Genomic DNA, 16,794 nt, shown 5'->3' with positions numbered 1-16,794 from the left:
ACATCGGACTGCCATAGAAGCGGTGTTGGCCAGAGCACCACCATGCTGGCGGTCCGACCGCTGTATTACAAGTGCGGTAGTGTTACCATCGCAGGGATGACACAACCTCCGGGAATAATGGACTACGCAGAGGTAACGCAGTGGTCTGAGGCTGCAATATGCTGGTGGTGCCGCAACAGCACTACCAAGCATATTAAGAGTTTCTGCACTGCCTTCCTTTTCATTGCGCTGAGCATACCTTGAAAATGGTGGTAGTGAGGAAACTCAGGGGGCATCTGTGCATGGGGGTGCATGCAGAGGGGCACATGTTGTGCCCCCTCAATTTTTGCATCCATGATCCTTCACAGAGAGAAATGCACAACATTATGCATTTCTTTCTGTGCAGGAAAAGGCTGCAGCGGTCTCATGGCAATTATACGCAATGCCATGGGACTGCTGCAGCAGGACTTCCCACACAGGATTAACTCAGAATCCGGTGGGGGTCTGACTACTGGTATGGCTGTCTTGCAGTGGGGTGATGGCATGGTGGCTCTCTGAAAGACCACCAGACTCGCAATCAGGCCCTAAGTCCTTAACATTCAGCAACTCTGTTACTAATATTTGCTTCCAGTGTTGTTTCTTTTAATGAACTTTTCCACAGTCCACTCATATTTGTTGGTACACATTAAGAAAGATAACAACTTCCTGCCAAGAAGACTTTTATGCACATCCATCGAGCACAAATGGGGTGATTAGTATTATCCTTTGTTTTCATGCCCACCAGAAGTCGGGGGAGGGTAGAGGGGTCACTATTCTCCAGGCATCACTTTTTTTGAGGGCTCTGCCCTCATGTGGTAAACATTTACTCTTAGATTTTAAAGCAAAACTATGATTTCCAATAATGAGGAAGCTAAAGTGTTTATTTACCCAGCCCCACAAAAGCTCCTGATATTCCTTCTCTTTATCAATAGTATCAACTTTTTGAGGAAGAATTAGGGGTAAAAAAAAGATATTATGTATGTATGTGTGTGACATTTGCATAGCGTGCCCTAGCTGTAAGGCAGCAGAGCACTGTATAGTGTCATTGTTGAGCTCTGATGGTCAGTCATAACCTATCGCATTTAGAAGCAGCCATAAATATGTATTATATGATGTCACCTTTGCCACTGAAATGTTGTATTCCCAGTGATGTCAATGATGGAATATATGTTCACGTTTTTACAAATTCACGTAGATTTTAGTCACGAAAATTTACTTTTTCATCTTTAATTTTATACATTATAAGTAAAGCACTCTTAAAAACATATTTTGTTCAGCTAAAACATAATCTACTTACAGGAAATAGCTTAAATACTGGATACTTGAATGTTTTCCATTTCCCTTTGGTATAGGACATGAGTGGAAATTCAATAGCCCTTAGGTACTGCGAGAACAGAAGAATAAGTGCAATAGTCCTAAAATAAGAAACACAGGAAGAAAACATACGTACTGTCACTAACTCGCACATACATGTATTTGATATTCACTTTTTGACCTAACCTATAATGAAACATGTTTCGTTCATATATCATACTTGAGAAGCATGATAAATGGCTACACATCATCATATATGCAGATGCATTTCTATATCCATATTGTTGGAATTTGCGTTTCCGGTTAGCAGAGGTAGTCACCCTGTACAATCAGGAACCACAATCCTGGTCTAGGTAGGAGGCTGGGTAATCTTAAATTAACCTGTGTTCATGCTCTGGTAACTTAGCACAGAGCAGGCTAAAGTATGAAAATGTCAACTTTCTAAAAGTGGCATTTTCGGAATTGTAATGTTAAATCCGATTTTGCCATGATTTGGGATTTTAAATTAGGATTCCAGAGACACCAGACTTGGGATCTTATCGCTTCCCAATTGTATATTACACATGTAAAATGTTATTAGGTAATTCTAAATGTTATCCTAAGGGAGAGACAGGCCTTGCAGTAGTGAAAAACGACTTTGGGAGTTTTTCACTACCAGGACATGAAGAACTTAATAGTACATGTCCTGCCTTTTACATATATTGCACCCTGCCCTCTGTGTTATACAGAGCCTACCGGAGGGGTGACTTATATATATAAAAAGAGGTTAGGGTCTGGCAAAAGAGTTGTTTTGCCAGGTGGACATGGCAGTGTACACTGTACAGACATGCCCTGCAATGACAGGCCTGACACTTGGTTAAAGGGCTACTTGAGTGGGTGACACAATCAGTGCTGCAGGCCCTCTAGTAGCAAATCATTTACAGGCCCTGGATACAGGAGGTACCACTTTACTAGAGACTTGTAAATGACATATGCCGATTGGGGATGAAATAATGTTACCATGTGTAGGGGAGAGAGCACAAGCATGCTAGCACTGGTTAGCAGTGGCTAAGTGCACAGAGTCCTAAAAACAGGTCAGAAATGTGGAGGAGGGAGACAAAATATTGGGGGGAAGACCACCCTAAATCTGTCAGGTCTTACACATGTTAAGTGAGCAATTCCTAAACAGTTATGTCCTTGTTTAGACCAGCAGCATTATCCCATTGCCCAAGTGCATTCCCTCTTATACTTAGAAAATAGTAGCAAGAACTGTAACTATTCATAATACATAGCAAGTTGTTTTTTCATCTTCATACTACACTTCTTCCATGTCTAAGCACAGTAAATAAAAGGTGTTATTATTACTCCCAAAGCATGACTCTAAAATTACAGAACAGAGAAAGATGGAAGGCTGAGTCTGGCTCACTAGGTTCTCAACTTAAGATAACCGCAGGAGTCCAACGAACATTAACTCTTGAACTATGAGGATTTTTTAATGTAGACATGAATAGCATTGCTGTATTGATGGGCCTGTAGTTAGAATATTAAATCTGCTAAAGTTGCATTTATGGAAGACAGTCGCAGCCAGTGAAGGTAAGAGAGTTTGGGCTGGAGAGGGCAGGGAGGGGGGAAGTCGACAGAAGATGGCAGAGGAAAAATAAAATAAAAAATATAAATGAAACCACTTGCCTTGCGCTGGCCACATCGCCAAAGTCGGCGAAGCAGTGAGCATGTGGTTTTAATTATTTATTTTAATTTCCTAATTCGGTCGTAGGTCGACTCCCCGAACCCCCCACCCAGCTCCACCACTATTACCTGCACCGGCCGCGACTGATCAAAGATCAGGATAATGGTTGTTTCCATGAAAAGGTAAAGTCCATGTTGTATCCGCTATCGGAGTCGCAAATGCCAATGGAAGTAGATCATTCAATCATATTTTCAGCCACAGAAAATCTAAGGAGTACCAATTCAAAATATGCCAGCGTGAATGATACAATATACTTTCAAACACGTCACAGCTCGCACTATTCTAGCATACTCGAATGTTAGTGACAATTTTAATGACAAGCATTGGCAAAGTCAATATGCCCGGCATAAGAAGAAAGCATAGATGTCGTGGCAGCTACTTAATACCGTAATATATATAATACTCATAAATAAATTAATCATTACATAGAATGTAAATGGAACATTTGACATGCTTGTTAGTAGATAAGTGTACTTAGAAGAGGTATAGGAACCTTATAACGTTCTAATGCAAAACACTAGGAATTATAATTCTCGTTAGCACAAAGAAAGTGTATTGGGTTTGAATTACAGTAAATGCAAGAAAGAGTTTAAACACACAGCGATGATTGAAAAAATAAAACAGAGTCATGTATAGAAAGAAAAACACATTGCAAAGAAACTTATTGTTTCTTGAGCCTTGGCAATAAAGTGGCCTTCTTTTAAGGCGAATGTGTGCATTTAATCAGGGAAAAATGCAGAGACACGCAAAGTAGGCTTGCTAATGGCAGAAGGAGGTTGACCCATTGCCGCATGCTGTGGTCGGTGGAAGTAATATGTGGATGGCCTCTAAACAGATCACTATATCTATATAAGTATAGATATGCAGGAAAAGTGTTGATTAGATGAGGCTGGTGAGGCAGCAAACAATCTTTGTTAGATTTTAATGAGCACATTCTCATCATAATTTTTTTTGTTTTAAATTGCATACAGAATTCAAAGTTTGGTTAGACTTACATAGCAGTGACGCCCCAGTGGACTCCAGATTTTTTTCCAGCTTCGATAAACAGAGACAGACCCACCAGTGTTATTGTAGGTGCAATGGCAAGTGGCCCGATAAACTTCAGCAGGAAACCAATCAAACCTGAAAATCCAAGCACGATCTGCACCAAGGAGGAAACGATTATAGCACCTTGAATCTAGAATCAAAGACAAAGATCAAAGATGTAAACATTCTGGTAAGGTTCTTCATTAAGCATTGAAGAATTGCAAGAAAAGGAGAAACTACGAAATCATCTTAGGACAAGCTTTGCATTTATCTACACTGAATTTCCATTAGTCACAAATATGACCAAGTGATCTCAAAATTGTCAATCAAATTTAGTATTAGCATAATCACACATACAATATTTATCTTTGTTTCTATTTATTTACAAAGCACAGTAACACTAGCTTACCTAAGAATTGTAACTAATCAAGGATTGTGAAGTATTGTATCGCAATATTTATATAGCACAGACTACCCTTACTTGATGTAGCTTATAAGTTTTGTAAGTACCCCAAGTATAAGGTAATGTGCCTCGTTGTTATCATAGACTGTAAGTTTTTCTTAGTAATTCTGTTGGCAGGTGGGATCACAGTTAGTTCTGTGTCCATGGATATCTCCAGATCCTCACTTCTCTTGATGATGCTGGCAGGACATCGCATACTTTTGGCCGCATGGTTGTAGGTAGGTGATTGTATCACTGCACGTCATGATCTCAGTCTTTTCCATTTTGAGTTGTATGTGATTGCCCATTATTTGAGGTGCAGAGACAGTCATAAAGTCTTGTTGAATGGAGGTCTTGCAGATCGTCCTTTTTTTGGATCGCTTGTTTGCCATCCACATTACTCAGGTCTGGTAAGGGGGTTACGTAGATCTTGTCATTGTTCCATACAGCACTTTTTTTGAGGTTGGTCTCATTTGAGTTCTTCAGTGGTATTTGTGTGTCTTTACTTGCAGAAGGCCAGTTGAAGATAGCATTAGCATCCAGTGTTTTCGTGTTGGTTGTGAATTTTGTGACAAAGGCATTCATTGTAGGCAGGTCCAGTTTCTTTTACAGTCTATATATGCTTTTGTGTCATGAGTTGTTTTTGAGTTTGTTCTGGCCAGAAGATTGATCTTGAATATAATGAGGTGATGGTCACTTCATATAACTAAGGAGTTGCCAGTTACCACAACATATCAAGGAGGGGAGAACATGACGTCTAGTGTGTGTCCAGCACAATGGGTAGATCCCAATACAATTTGATGGAGGTTGAGAGTCTCAAGGTTTGATGTAATTAAGGCATTAGTTGTTAGATGCTGGTTGTCCAACCTGCTGTTATCAAAACACAGGTGGCCTGATTCATAAAAGTAGTCTGGGACGAAACTTTCAGTATTCACAAAGGGCATTTAGAGAAGTAAAGGTAGACTTTTGGTCTAAGTTTAGACCAAAAGTCTAACTTTACTACTACTAAACTTGAAATTATGACCTTAGTTTCGAACAAAAGTCTAACTTAGACCAAAAGTCTAATTTTAGTAGGAATAAAGTTAGACTTTGGGAGTGTCAAGTGCAAGTTATCCTTGTGTAAATTGTTATCACAATTGGTTTTCCCTTATTGACATATTTGATTTACTGGTAAGTCCCTAGTGAAGTACACTGAGTGTGCCATGGGCTGCAAATCAAATGCTACTAGTGGGCCTGTAGCACTGATTGTGCCACCCACATGAGTAGCCCTGAAAAGGTATCTCAGACCTGCCACTGCAGTATCTGTGCGCAGCTTTAAACTGTCATGTCGACCTGGCAAGTGCACCCACTTGCCAGGCCCCAACCTTCCCTTTTCTTACATGTAGGGTACCCCTGTGGTAGGCCCATGATACCCTCGTGGGCAGGCTTCAGTGTATGTGAAACGTAGGACATGGGGTGGTGTGTGTGACTGCCAATTTAGTTTTTCACTATTAAAAGGCTATCTGTCCCATAGGATAGAATGGGAGGTACTTTGTAACATCTTACAAGTATAACTTTCCATTGGGATAAGATGGAGCAATAAAGTTTAGGCTCTCTGAACTTAGAATTTAATAACAAATCATTTAGTAAAGATGGCCTTTAGATTATGTGTTTGAAAATGCCACTTTTAGAAAGTAGGCATTTACTTGTTTAACCATTCTGTGTGCTGATGCCTGTTTCTGGAATGACTGTCTGGTTTTGGAGTGACGGGGCTGGAGATGTGCATTTACTGTAGACAGCCATTTGGGGGATTGAGAAGTGCCTGGACCTTCCTAGATGACTCAGAGCTAAGTTGAATTGACCTTGGCTGAATTTAGAGTAGTGGGAGGAGTTCCTTGCACCTGAATAGGGCCTATCTTCCTGTTCTGAAATCTCAGGGACACAAAGACTTCACCTTCAGAGTTCTGACCTGCCAGGAGGTGCCTGTTTCAGTTCTGAGCCTCTGGAGGTTGCTCCTGCTGTTGGGAGCCGTAGGAAACCTGAAGAAATCGATGCATCGCTCTTCTTGCAGCTGTTTTTCCTGCGGCAGCACCGCCATGTGAGAATAATCTCCATGCATCTCTGCACCAGTGCCAAACCGATGCAGCACCTGTCGTGGCTGCAAGAATCGACGCATCATGGGGTCGTGGCTGAAGAAACCGATGTTGCACCACTCGTCATCGTCGCATTGAGGAATGACGCATACCAGATTTCCACACATCGTACCTGTGCAACAAGTTTTCCTGATGCATCACCCACGGACCTGAACCGTCTTGGAGTCGATGCTTCCCTTCCCCTTACAGAACAGATTGGACGCATCACTTCTCCTGCGTGCAGAACTGTCGCATCACCTCCCCAAAGCCTCATAAACTGACACATCTCTTTGTTTCTCAACGCTTCCCCTCTCTGTGGCTGTTTGGCCTTGTGAATTTTGATGCAACTACAGGGACTTTGTGAGAACTCACACATACATAGTTTTCTATGGAGCAAGTTGTTAGAAACCTTTTTAATGTCATATTCTTATTTCATGTATGTTGGATTTTTGTCTTGTTGAGATACTTTATTTTTCTAAACTAGCATGGTGTCCAATTGTGGTGTTATCACTGTATTACTGTGTGTTTTGAGTACAAATACCTTACACATTGCCTTTGGGATAAGTCTGTCTGCTCATGCCAAGCTACACAGGAGGTGAGCAGGGGTTATCTAAAGGGGGTACCCTCTTACCCTGACTGGAAGCAAGGGTCCCTATTTCGACAAAGGTACCAACTCTGCCAACTAGAGACCCCCATTTCTAACAGTACTGATTCCGTGCTCTTCAAGATTTATATCTTTCTGATCTCTCTGATGTGGATTTGTTTGTTTGATAATGCATGAGATATAAGAGAGTGCTTCGTTTTTGATTGATATACCCAGGAAGAGTTCATTTGATCTGTAGTTTGCAGGGTCAGCCTGGCCCAGTACCTGCTTTTGTAAAATCGATTTAATGTAAGATACTTTCAGGCCACTTAGCAACACACCTTTTAGTGGAATGAGTGAATGTTCTCTCCCATCGGAAGGGCAACAGCGGACATTAGGAAGGTGGATTTAAAGATATTTGGAGTGCAAGGGACTGCTGAGGAGCCTATCACATCTATACCTTTGATTACATCATTGGTTTCTTTTTCTACTTGCAGATTGACAAAATACAGTTTAAGATGTATGGTGTAGTCGTCTTTGGTGTGCTTGGAATAGGACGTTTTTTTTTTACTTGTCAGGGTTATTGGTATTCTTGAAGAAGTGTTTTTCTAAGGCATCAATGAGTTTGTGCGAGAGTTATATGCTCATTTAGGTGCAATTGTGGCTTGAAATTCATCAACAGTTTTGAGTAGCTCTGTAGTTGGGTGTCAAGCATCTAAGTCTCTCAACTGCTTCAGTGGCCAATAGAGTGGTGCAAGAGGTAAATTAGCCTAGAACAATTTATCACTAATCAAGCTCAAGCCACAAACTGCACTTTTGGACTTTGGCCCTTTCTGCAGGAACATCCCTAAATGGTTTGCCTTCACTCCTCCTATATTTGCTAAATTCATTTTTTGTTGGCCTTAGGACTCTGTGCACTATACCACTGCTAACCAGTGCTAAAGTGTTTGTGCTCTCTTCTGAAAACATGGTAGAAATGGCGTATACCCACTTGACATTTTTAATTTACTTGTAATTCCATAGTAAAGTGACACTACCTGTGTCCAGGGACTGTAAATTAAATACTAGCAGTGGGCCTGCAGCACGGATTGTATCCCCCACTAAAGGAGCGCATTAAGCATGTCTTAGGCCTGCCATTGCAGCCTGGGTGTGTACAGTTTTGAACTGACATTTCGACCTGGCAAAGTGAACCTTTTACCAGGCCCCAAACTTCCTTTTTACTACATAAAAGTCACTTTTAGTGTAGGCCCTGGATAACCCAGAGGGCAGGGTGCAATGTATTTAAAATGGAGGACATGTACTGTTAAGTTTTATATGTCCTGGGAGTGAAACAATCTTACATTTGTTTTTTACTAATGCAAGGCCCACCTCTACTATACAATAACATTGGAGGAACCTTATTAAATGTTATGTGTAATTTACAAACAGGAACATGTAACCCCTTCATGTTTGGTATCTCTGGAATTGTAAAGAAAACTCCTACCTTATGGTGAAATCAGATTTTAAATTAAAAGTTTGAAAATGTCAGTTTTAGAAAATTGTCCTTTTCTTGCCTCAGCCATTTGGTGCCTACAGCCTATTCCTGGGTCACATTACTGGGTATAGCAGACAGCTGAGTTGTGTGCATTCCCCCTAAACATCCAGACATAATGGGGAGCTTAGGTGTGACTCAATGGACCGGGAGGAGCTGAGCCTAACCTTCTTATACTTGAATAGGATGTGTCTTGTCTTCACACAAAGGGCTGCATACCCCTCTAGGTAGTCTGGAGCCAGAGCCAGGAAGGCAGGGCACTTGTGCACTTCAAAGGCAAACCTCTAGAAGCTTCTCCCCACTTCAAAGGCACAACTGGTTATAAATACTGGGCTTCAGACACCACTTTTTCAGTACACGTCTGGACCTGGAAGAAGACTGCTTGTCTGCTGAAAGGACTTGCACTCTGCTGGATGACTGCTCTGAAGGAATGACTGCCCTGTTGATCTGCTGTCTGCTGCCCTCTTGCCTGAGTGAGAAGAGTACTGGTTCTGCGACTTCACCCTTGAACCCAGGACACCAGACTGACTCCAAGGGCTAGTCTGCTGGCCTCCTGATCTGAGCCTCAGGGACATAAAAGGCTTCTCAACATCCTGCAACAGCCCATGAATCCAGCTGATGTAAGTTCCTGATCCCCAAGTGGTGCCAGTCAGGTCCCGGACCCTTGGTGTGGCTCAGGGAACTGTATTTAAGTTTTTGGGCTCCTCATGAAGGTGAACGGGCCTGTTGGCTGTTGGCAGCTGCATCTTCACGCTACAGCATCTACCGCTAGCATGGTACTATCAACCCCAAGCTCCAGCAACACCCGCCCATGACACTTGATCTGCTTTTAGTGCTATTCCAGCAGCCTCCCCTGACACTCTCCCTTCTCTTCACGACCCCAACCATCACGAACGGGAGTCTTGGCACAGATTTGAGAAGGTAGAGTTCAGTGGGCATAACCTGGTCCCTGTAGCCCACCTGCGCTCCTTCACTGTTGTTGACTTCAAAGTGTGACTTTGACCAGTTCTAGATTGACCAGACATATCTAGTTGGCACTTTGTGCTTTTTGACGCTATTTTCACTAACATGTTTTAAAATTCATAACTCCCATTCTACTGATTAAATTTTTGTCATTTTAGTCCTGTTTTATATATTTAGATTTTATTCTATTTTTCTAACTTGGTGTGGAATCCTATTTTTCTGGCGTTTTTTACTTTATTATTGCTTGAAATGTTGTGCAAATACTTTACAACTTGGCTCTAAGTTAAGCCTGACTGCTCTGTGCCAAGTTACAAGAGGGTTGAGCACAGGTTAATTTAGGGTTAGCTTGTGCCTCACCATGACACGGTTTGTGGTTGTTACTTGACCAGGGCTTACACCCAGGTCAACCAACAACCTAGTTTTTCACATGCACACACCTGTGGCCAAGGCAGTAGTAATCAATGCCCAAAGTAAGAAAATCCCACACATCATTCTCAGTAATATGCTGGTGGTGCTTCTGCAGCACCACCATGCATATTATGAGTTTAAGAACCGCCAGTGGTGTCATGGAGGTCTTTCCTCTTTCCTCTATGAAAAGGCTGGCAGTCCTAAAACAAAGGATGCCCATTTGCATGGGAATGTATGCAGGGGGACAAAACATGTGCCTCCTGTATTCATGCACCCACAGTTCCTGCACGGCATGGACTTTACAGTCCATGCCGTGCAGGAACTGTTTTTGTCATTCCCATTGTGGTGCTCATTTTCAGAGGCAACTGGTAATCTGGTAGGTAGTGCAAAAGACAATCAGAGAAGACAACTCTGCCTAACTATTTCTTAATAAAGTGCTATACGTCACTGATATAAGAGACCAATCCTAACATGGTACTCTTCTCATTTATAATACAAAAACTTGTGAGTTAAGGATATCATATTTATGTATGTTCCTTAGTCAACATAGTAGAAAAAACATAAAAGACAATGAATGGCAACAAACTCTACACGCATCCTTGGTAGCACACACAAAATCTTTCAGACAGGCAGACTCAGACATACTCATACATTCCATCAGATAGCAATACATTAGATAGTGCTGAACATAGTCACATAATACTAATGTAGTTCCCATCAATAAAAAAAAAATCTGGCAATTTTAAATAGTATGGGAAATCCAAGATCAGTGGTCATATTTTCAATCACTAATGCAGTCCATAATCCAATTTCTTCTCAAGGGAAAAGATGCAAAGAAAGAAGGCACAGGGCCTCCAGCTCTGACGTGCGTTTCGGTGTCAGACCCAACTGTGGGTCACACCTTCTTCAGGGTGAAAAGTTTGTGTGAGAGCAAAAAGAATGAGATGCGCCCGGGTCAGATAGCCAGGAAAATAGCCCTGAACAATTGAGGGCAGACAACGACAGAATGATGCAGGAACGGCTCCAATATGATTCCAACAGGAAGAAAATATCCAGATTAGTAACAAAGTAGAAAAACCTTCATAGGGTTGATGGCATGACAAGGACCACAATTCTTGATGGAATATATCATAGTTGAAGGCACATTCAAGTAGACTTGACGATTGGGTGCAAGATCAAACGGTGGAGATAATCATCCAGACAGGATCGCAATGGGCTCACAGCCGGTACGCTGAATGCTAATGGGTAGAGCAACCACATGTTTGGCATGTGGGAGCGGGCTGCCAGTGTGGCTGTCCGTTCATGCACCACCAAACTCATAGTTAGCCCTTAAGACTATAAAACTTTACGATAAGAAAATGTTCTCCTGTGGAATGTGAACAAATATTTGAAAGAGGCATACTACCAACTTGAGCAGTCAGATTGTTACAAGTTGGTATCCTGCATTAGATACAAACATAACATTAATAATTTTCATATCTTATTGTATCATTGGAGAGATCAGGGTTTAATTGGTTTACATGAGTCCATTTTTTCTACACTAGCAAACCTGTAGCCTCTTGTTTTGTATCTTCTACATAAAAGACAGCAAGATCGTTTAAATCCAATTGGCGCACCAATTGTGTTATCTAGCAGAAGTCTTTTAGAGAATACCTGTGTTAGAAATGTGCGTTAGAGATAAAATATTGATTATTCTGATTAAGAAAAATGACCGAAAAAGACAACAATGTTTAAAAGTGCACCTGTGAGAAGATTAAATATCAGTGTTCTTGGTTAGTTAGAGAATGGTAGAAATAATAAAATAGTGATTTTGAAGATGACTTTTATAACTAATTATCTTATATTTCTAACAAAGATGTTTCTGAAAATGAAAGATGAAAACAAACCATTTCTTGCAGAGTGACAACTTTATGCTGGTGCAATTCTTATACATTACCAGGCACATGCATCAACCTTTTTTGCGAATGCAAACGGTGCGATTCGCACCTATCGGCATTTGTGCCCGCAAAAAGGGCTTTTGCGATGCTTCAAGGTGTAAGGCACTCGCAATTTAAGAAATCACATTTATTGAGATTTCTTAAATTGCAATTGCATTTCAGGAATCACAATATGTGATTCCTTAAACGCAATGCAAGAATCACTTTTTTAAATAGTGAGTTCACTATTTGGGGCCACAAATTACCGAGCAATTAAACTGGTCGGTAATTTGCTAAAACGTTGAAAAATGCACTAAAGTGCATTTTTCAAACGTTTCATGTTGCGCACACACATGCCCTTGGAGCATGTGTGTGCGCAACATGGGTGTACATCACCATTGCAGGGGTGCAACAGGGTGTCCTTTTCACACCTTTGCACCCTTGAAATTGCATGCGCAATTTGCGAATACCTATTGGCACTCGCAAATTGCGCATGCAATCACCTATTCATTCCTATTGGCCTGTAGGTTCATGGGAATGAATGGGGAGCGATTCCTTAATTGCAACCCGCAAATTGAGAGCCACAATTAAAGAATGTTTAGGAATCGCTATTTTTATAGCGATTTCTACATGCATAGGCTTTTGTGAGTCCTTAACTGCAATTCCATAAATTAAGGACTCGCAAAATCCTACCTTGATGCATGTACTCCTACATGTTAGATATCTGACATTTTCATCATAAATGCCTAATATGCTATAGATTCTAGATTTATATAAACGATTTTAGTTTAATATATTTAAAAAATATTTTGTGAATTGCAACGTTTGAGATTATAGCAGTAGGCCATAATCACAGTTCTTCTTTATTAATCACTGACAAACATCACAGAATGCTTAAATATGATATATTTAAGTCATTTCATAATGCTTTTTAATGTAAATTTGGGAGTTTTGCACTAATGAAAAATATAATCTTTCAAAAGATGTTTGAGTTAACTTTTCTCTTTAGGCTACATTATTTCGTTGATGTGTGCAATGAACTCTAACACAATTCCAAATGTTGCTTATTTGTTCTGATCATGACTCACCCCTTGAAAACAAACCAGACACTTTTTCCTAATTCTACTTTGTGTGGACTTTGTGAGAACCTGACCTTTGGACCGTATCCATGGACAGCAACATTGTTAAAGCTTTCTTTCCTACAAACTTGTGAGGATTTAATGTACAGTTGTTTCGCATGGAAAAATATGCTGGAGGATCAATTTGTACCTGGTAAATGAAAGAACAATCACATGATGGTCAGACCATCGTGGACTGACTATGATGTCATGGTGACAAATTTGCACTATAAAGACTATTGGACTCAGGAGGAGTGGGCTACCCTCTTCTTATTTGACATTTTGGTGATCTTTCCTGAGAACTCTTTGGTGATGCTTTTAAAAACTGTGGCTGTTGCTGCTGGTCTATTGCTTCCCTTGACTCTTGCCTGCCTGCCAAATTATCTTGTGTTTATCATTACCCTTATGCTAATGAACTTATCTGCTGGACTATTTGTAGCTGTCTGGTGAGAGTCTAGGCTTAGACTTTCTGATTAATGCTCCATTCCCTTTTGTCCCTGGACTTTCCCCTAGTGGACTTTAACTTGATTCTTGTGTCTCTACTGTGGGAATAGTATTGAACAATCCTCCTGCTTTGAAACTATTCTTTATGAATTCTTGTTTTAACTAGACTAAATGTTTGGAGTCACACTGCATGCTTTAGTATGCATGACAAAATTGCTAAAGATGTTACTTACTTGTACTGATTTTCATTCTCTAATACACTTGTTTGCATTTAAATGTTCTTTCTCTAGAAATCTTGCTTTTGATTTGGTTACCAATTAATGGTCCTCAATGAGTGGCCAACAGTAGGAAATTCTATATTTTTCAACCTTCACTATGACAAAGAAAGGTACATCAGAGGACCAATGCATTTGTGATAAAGTATAGTAAATAGATTGAGACTAGCACCAGCATGGGCCCAGGGCTAGAACTTGTTAGAAAAGTGCATCCACTGACACATGCCCATCCTTTACATGGTGTTCCCCTGGATGTTTTGCCTTCTGACCTGAATCCATTTTTATTGGCTATAGAACACTACTTTTACTCTCCCTTTCGAACATGGTAAAATTGGCATACACCTAATAGGCATTTTTACTGTAACTTATAAGTCCCTAGGATATAATACTACTGGTACCCAGGGCCGATAACTTAAATGCCACTAGTGGGCTACAGCATTCATAATGCCACACACTGCAGTAGTCCTGTAAGACATGTCTCCAGGCTCACCACTTCAGATTGGCTGTGAATTTTGTAAATGTTTTGCAGCTCCTGAAAAACCTCCAAAGTTGTTTTTCACTGTGGCAAGGCTGACCCTCACATAGGAAGACACTGGATTACATTATAACAATTTGTAATGCTATGTTTAAGTTTGAGAGCAGTTAGAAAAAATTATGCAAGGATTCATTTTAACAGTAATTTAAAGGCAAATTTAATGATAAGATCCTATTTTACATTACTATTTTAGAAAACACACCTTTAGAAAGTTGTCTCTTACCGGCCTAAAATCAAAAGGCCTCTCCTGCCAATGTCCAACTGTCATCTGACTTCCGATGACTTCCCTGTGATGAGATATGTATCACTCCCAGAGAGGGCTTTAGTTGCAAGAGGTGTTTATGCTCTTTGAGCAGGATAGCCTGTGGCTGTTCCCAGCCCATCCTTATCTTCAAAGGATGTCTACATCTCAGCCTGCCTCCCTTTGTTTCCCTAGTCAGGCTGTCTCCAAACCCGGTGGGAGGTGGGAAGCTACCTAGAACTTGCTTAGCGGTTGACAAAGAGTATGATGAGCGTCCCTACTGAGACTCGAACCTGGTTCCTCAGCTTCGAGTTCGACTGTTCTAGCTTGTGTTAGAGTGTACTCTTCCTGTCCAAACTACATGAGCTGAGTTGTAGATACTTTTTATAACATTTCTTCTAAAGAACCAGGGGGAGACCAGAATCACCGTCGAGCTGAAGCCGTTGAATCATTGGCATGATCCAACTTTCTGGTTTGTCCCTCTGAAGGAGATCTGACTATCAGAAAAGTTCCTAAGTTAGATCAAAGAAGGCCTCAAGGAGACAGGAGCGGAGCCACATCAGACTGACGTTGGGAATGTACTTCAGCCAATTAGAGCTTTCTTACCTTTGTCAATGATCACACTGGAATCCTGCAGCACCTCATCATAGTTGAACACCACTTATGATCCAGCTTGCAGCTTGCCCAGCCGATGACTCCTCAATACCCATTTTTTCTCCAGAAGACTTTCCAAGTCTTAAGGTAAGTTTTCCAGTGGTACAAACCTGGTTCCTGTATGTGACCGGCGATCCATCACAATCACCATTAACAGTTGACTGCGACCTACAGTTGGTGCAGAGTGCTTTTTAGCTAGATTTTTAACCCAAACTTTAAAAATTCAGATCTCCTGTTCTACTTATCAGAATTTTGTTATTTTCATGTCTTGTTATTTATTCAAATATTCTCTAATTTTACAAATTCTCTTGGAATTGTTCTTTTGTTGTGCTTCAACTTTATTACTATTTGAGTTCTGCATAAATACTTTACACATTGCCTGTAAGTTATACCTGACAGCTCTGTGCCAAACCTACCAAGGGATTGAGCACAGGTTTATTTAGTGACTTTAGTGGTTCATCCTGACAAGAATTGTGAGTATTAATTGAGATGGGTTCCTACCCCCTCAACAAATACTCCAATTTCTTACAACCATTGTATATTTAGACCTCATATGTACTAAACCTACCATTGTATTGCAGGGACAGCACTGATTTCCTGAAATCCAACACATATCAAGGGGCACCAACTATACCCTAGTAATAATTTATGTTATCTCCCTATTAACCTGCATTACCACCTTGGAGTACAAGCCTGGAGATATTGTTTGAGAGATAAACTCATTTACTTGTACAACCACTTCATAATATTATTACATATTCTCAAATTCTGCTTTGGGATCAACATCTTCCTCTTTAATAATCAATGGTACAAGCAATTGTCACGTACTGATATGGGTAGTTGCTTTGCACAGAGTTACAAAAACACCTTCATGGGGTGGTGGGAAGCACAACACGTGTGGTCACCTGAGAATGGACATCTGTCAAAACACATAATCCTATGAACACATTATAGAGTTCATTTATATGTAATTTGGCATGGAACTAGAGACACACTACAAAAATTCATGGACACTAGTTCTGACAACAACTTAGACCTCACATTCACATATACCATCCTTCAAACAGAAATAGACTTCCTAGTCATTTCTGTCAAAACAATACACAATACTCTCCAGACCAGCTTACATCACAAGACCACTGCAGGGAATTGTGTACTTCACACACGTAGACACAACTGACTAACATCAAGTGGAGAATATCCTGCATTGAAATATTAAGATCCTAATCTACTTGTAGCACAGAATCAAGATTTGAGAGAGAAAGGACTGCATTGATGAAATGATTTGAGGAGAGAGGATATCCTAAAAAAGTATTAAAGATATCCAGCATTAAAGCTGACAATTTGCAGTGGGAGAATTTACTGACCGAAAAGGATGAACCCAAGCAGGTGCAACAAGCCAGAATGATCATTACTTATAATGATGAATCAGTAAAGAAATCATAATGACAAACCATTGGCATAGAGTGAAAATGGATACTGTGATAGG

The 16,794-nt window shown here is 40.6% G+C and overlaps 1 protein-coding gene across 1 annotated transcript in view; it reads right to left on the bottom strand.

Moving 5' to 3' along the window:
- LOC144772266 (solute carrier family 23 member 1-like) overlaps positions 1-16,794 on the bottom strand; it is a 984,472-nt gene that overhangs the window by 596,880 nt on the left and 370,798 nt on the right. The window contains exons 5-6 of the mRNA XM_078656497.1: positions 4,054-4,235; positions 1,316-1,433 (exon numbers count right to left, since the gene is read on the bottom strand). Of these exons, the coding sequence (XP_078512623.1) occupies positions 1,316-1,433; positions 4,054-4,235 (300 nt within the window). The remainder of the gene's footprint in view (positions 1-1,315; positions 1,434-4,053; positions 4,236-16,794) is intronic.

The sequence above is a fragment of the Lissotriton helveticus genome, chromosome 1_1 (genome assembly GCF_964261635.1).
Source record: "Lissotriton helveticus chromosome 1_1, aLisHel1.1, whole genome shotgun sequence".
Lineage (NCBI taxonomy): Eukaryota > Metazoa > Chordata > Amphibia > Caudata > Salamandridae > Lissotriton > Lissotriton helveticus.
This window is presented reverse-complemented; position numbering and strand designations above follow the sequence as displayed.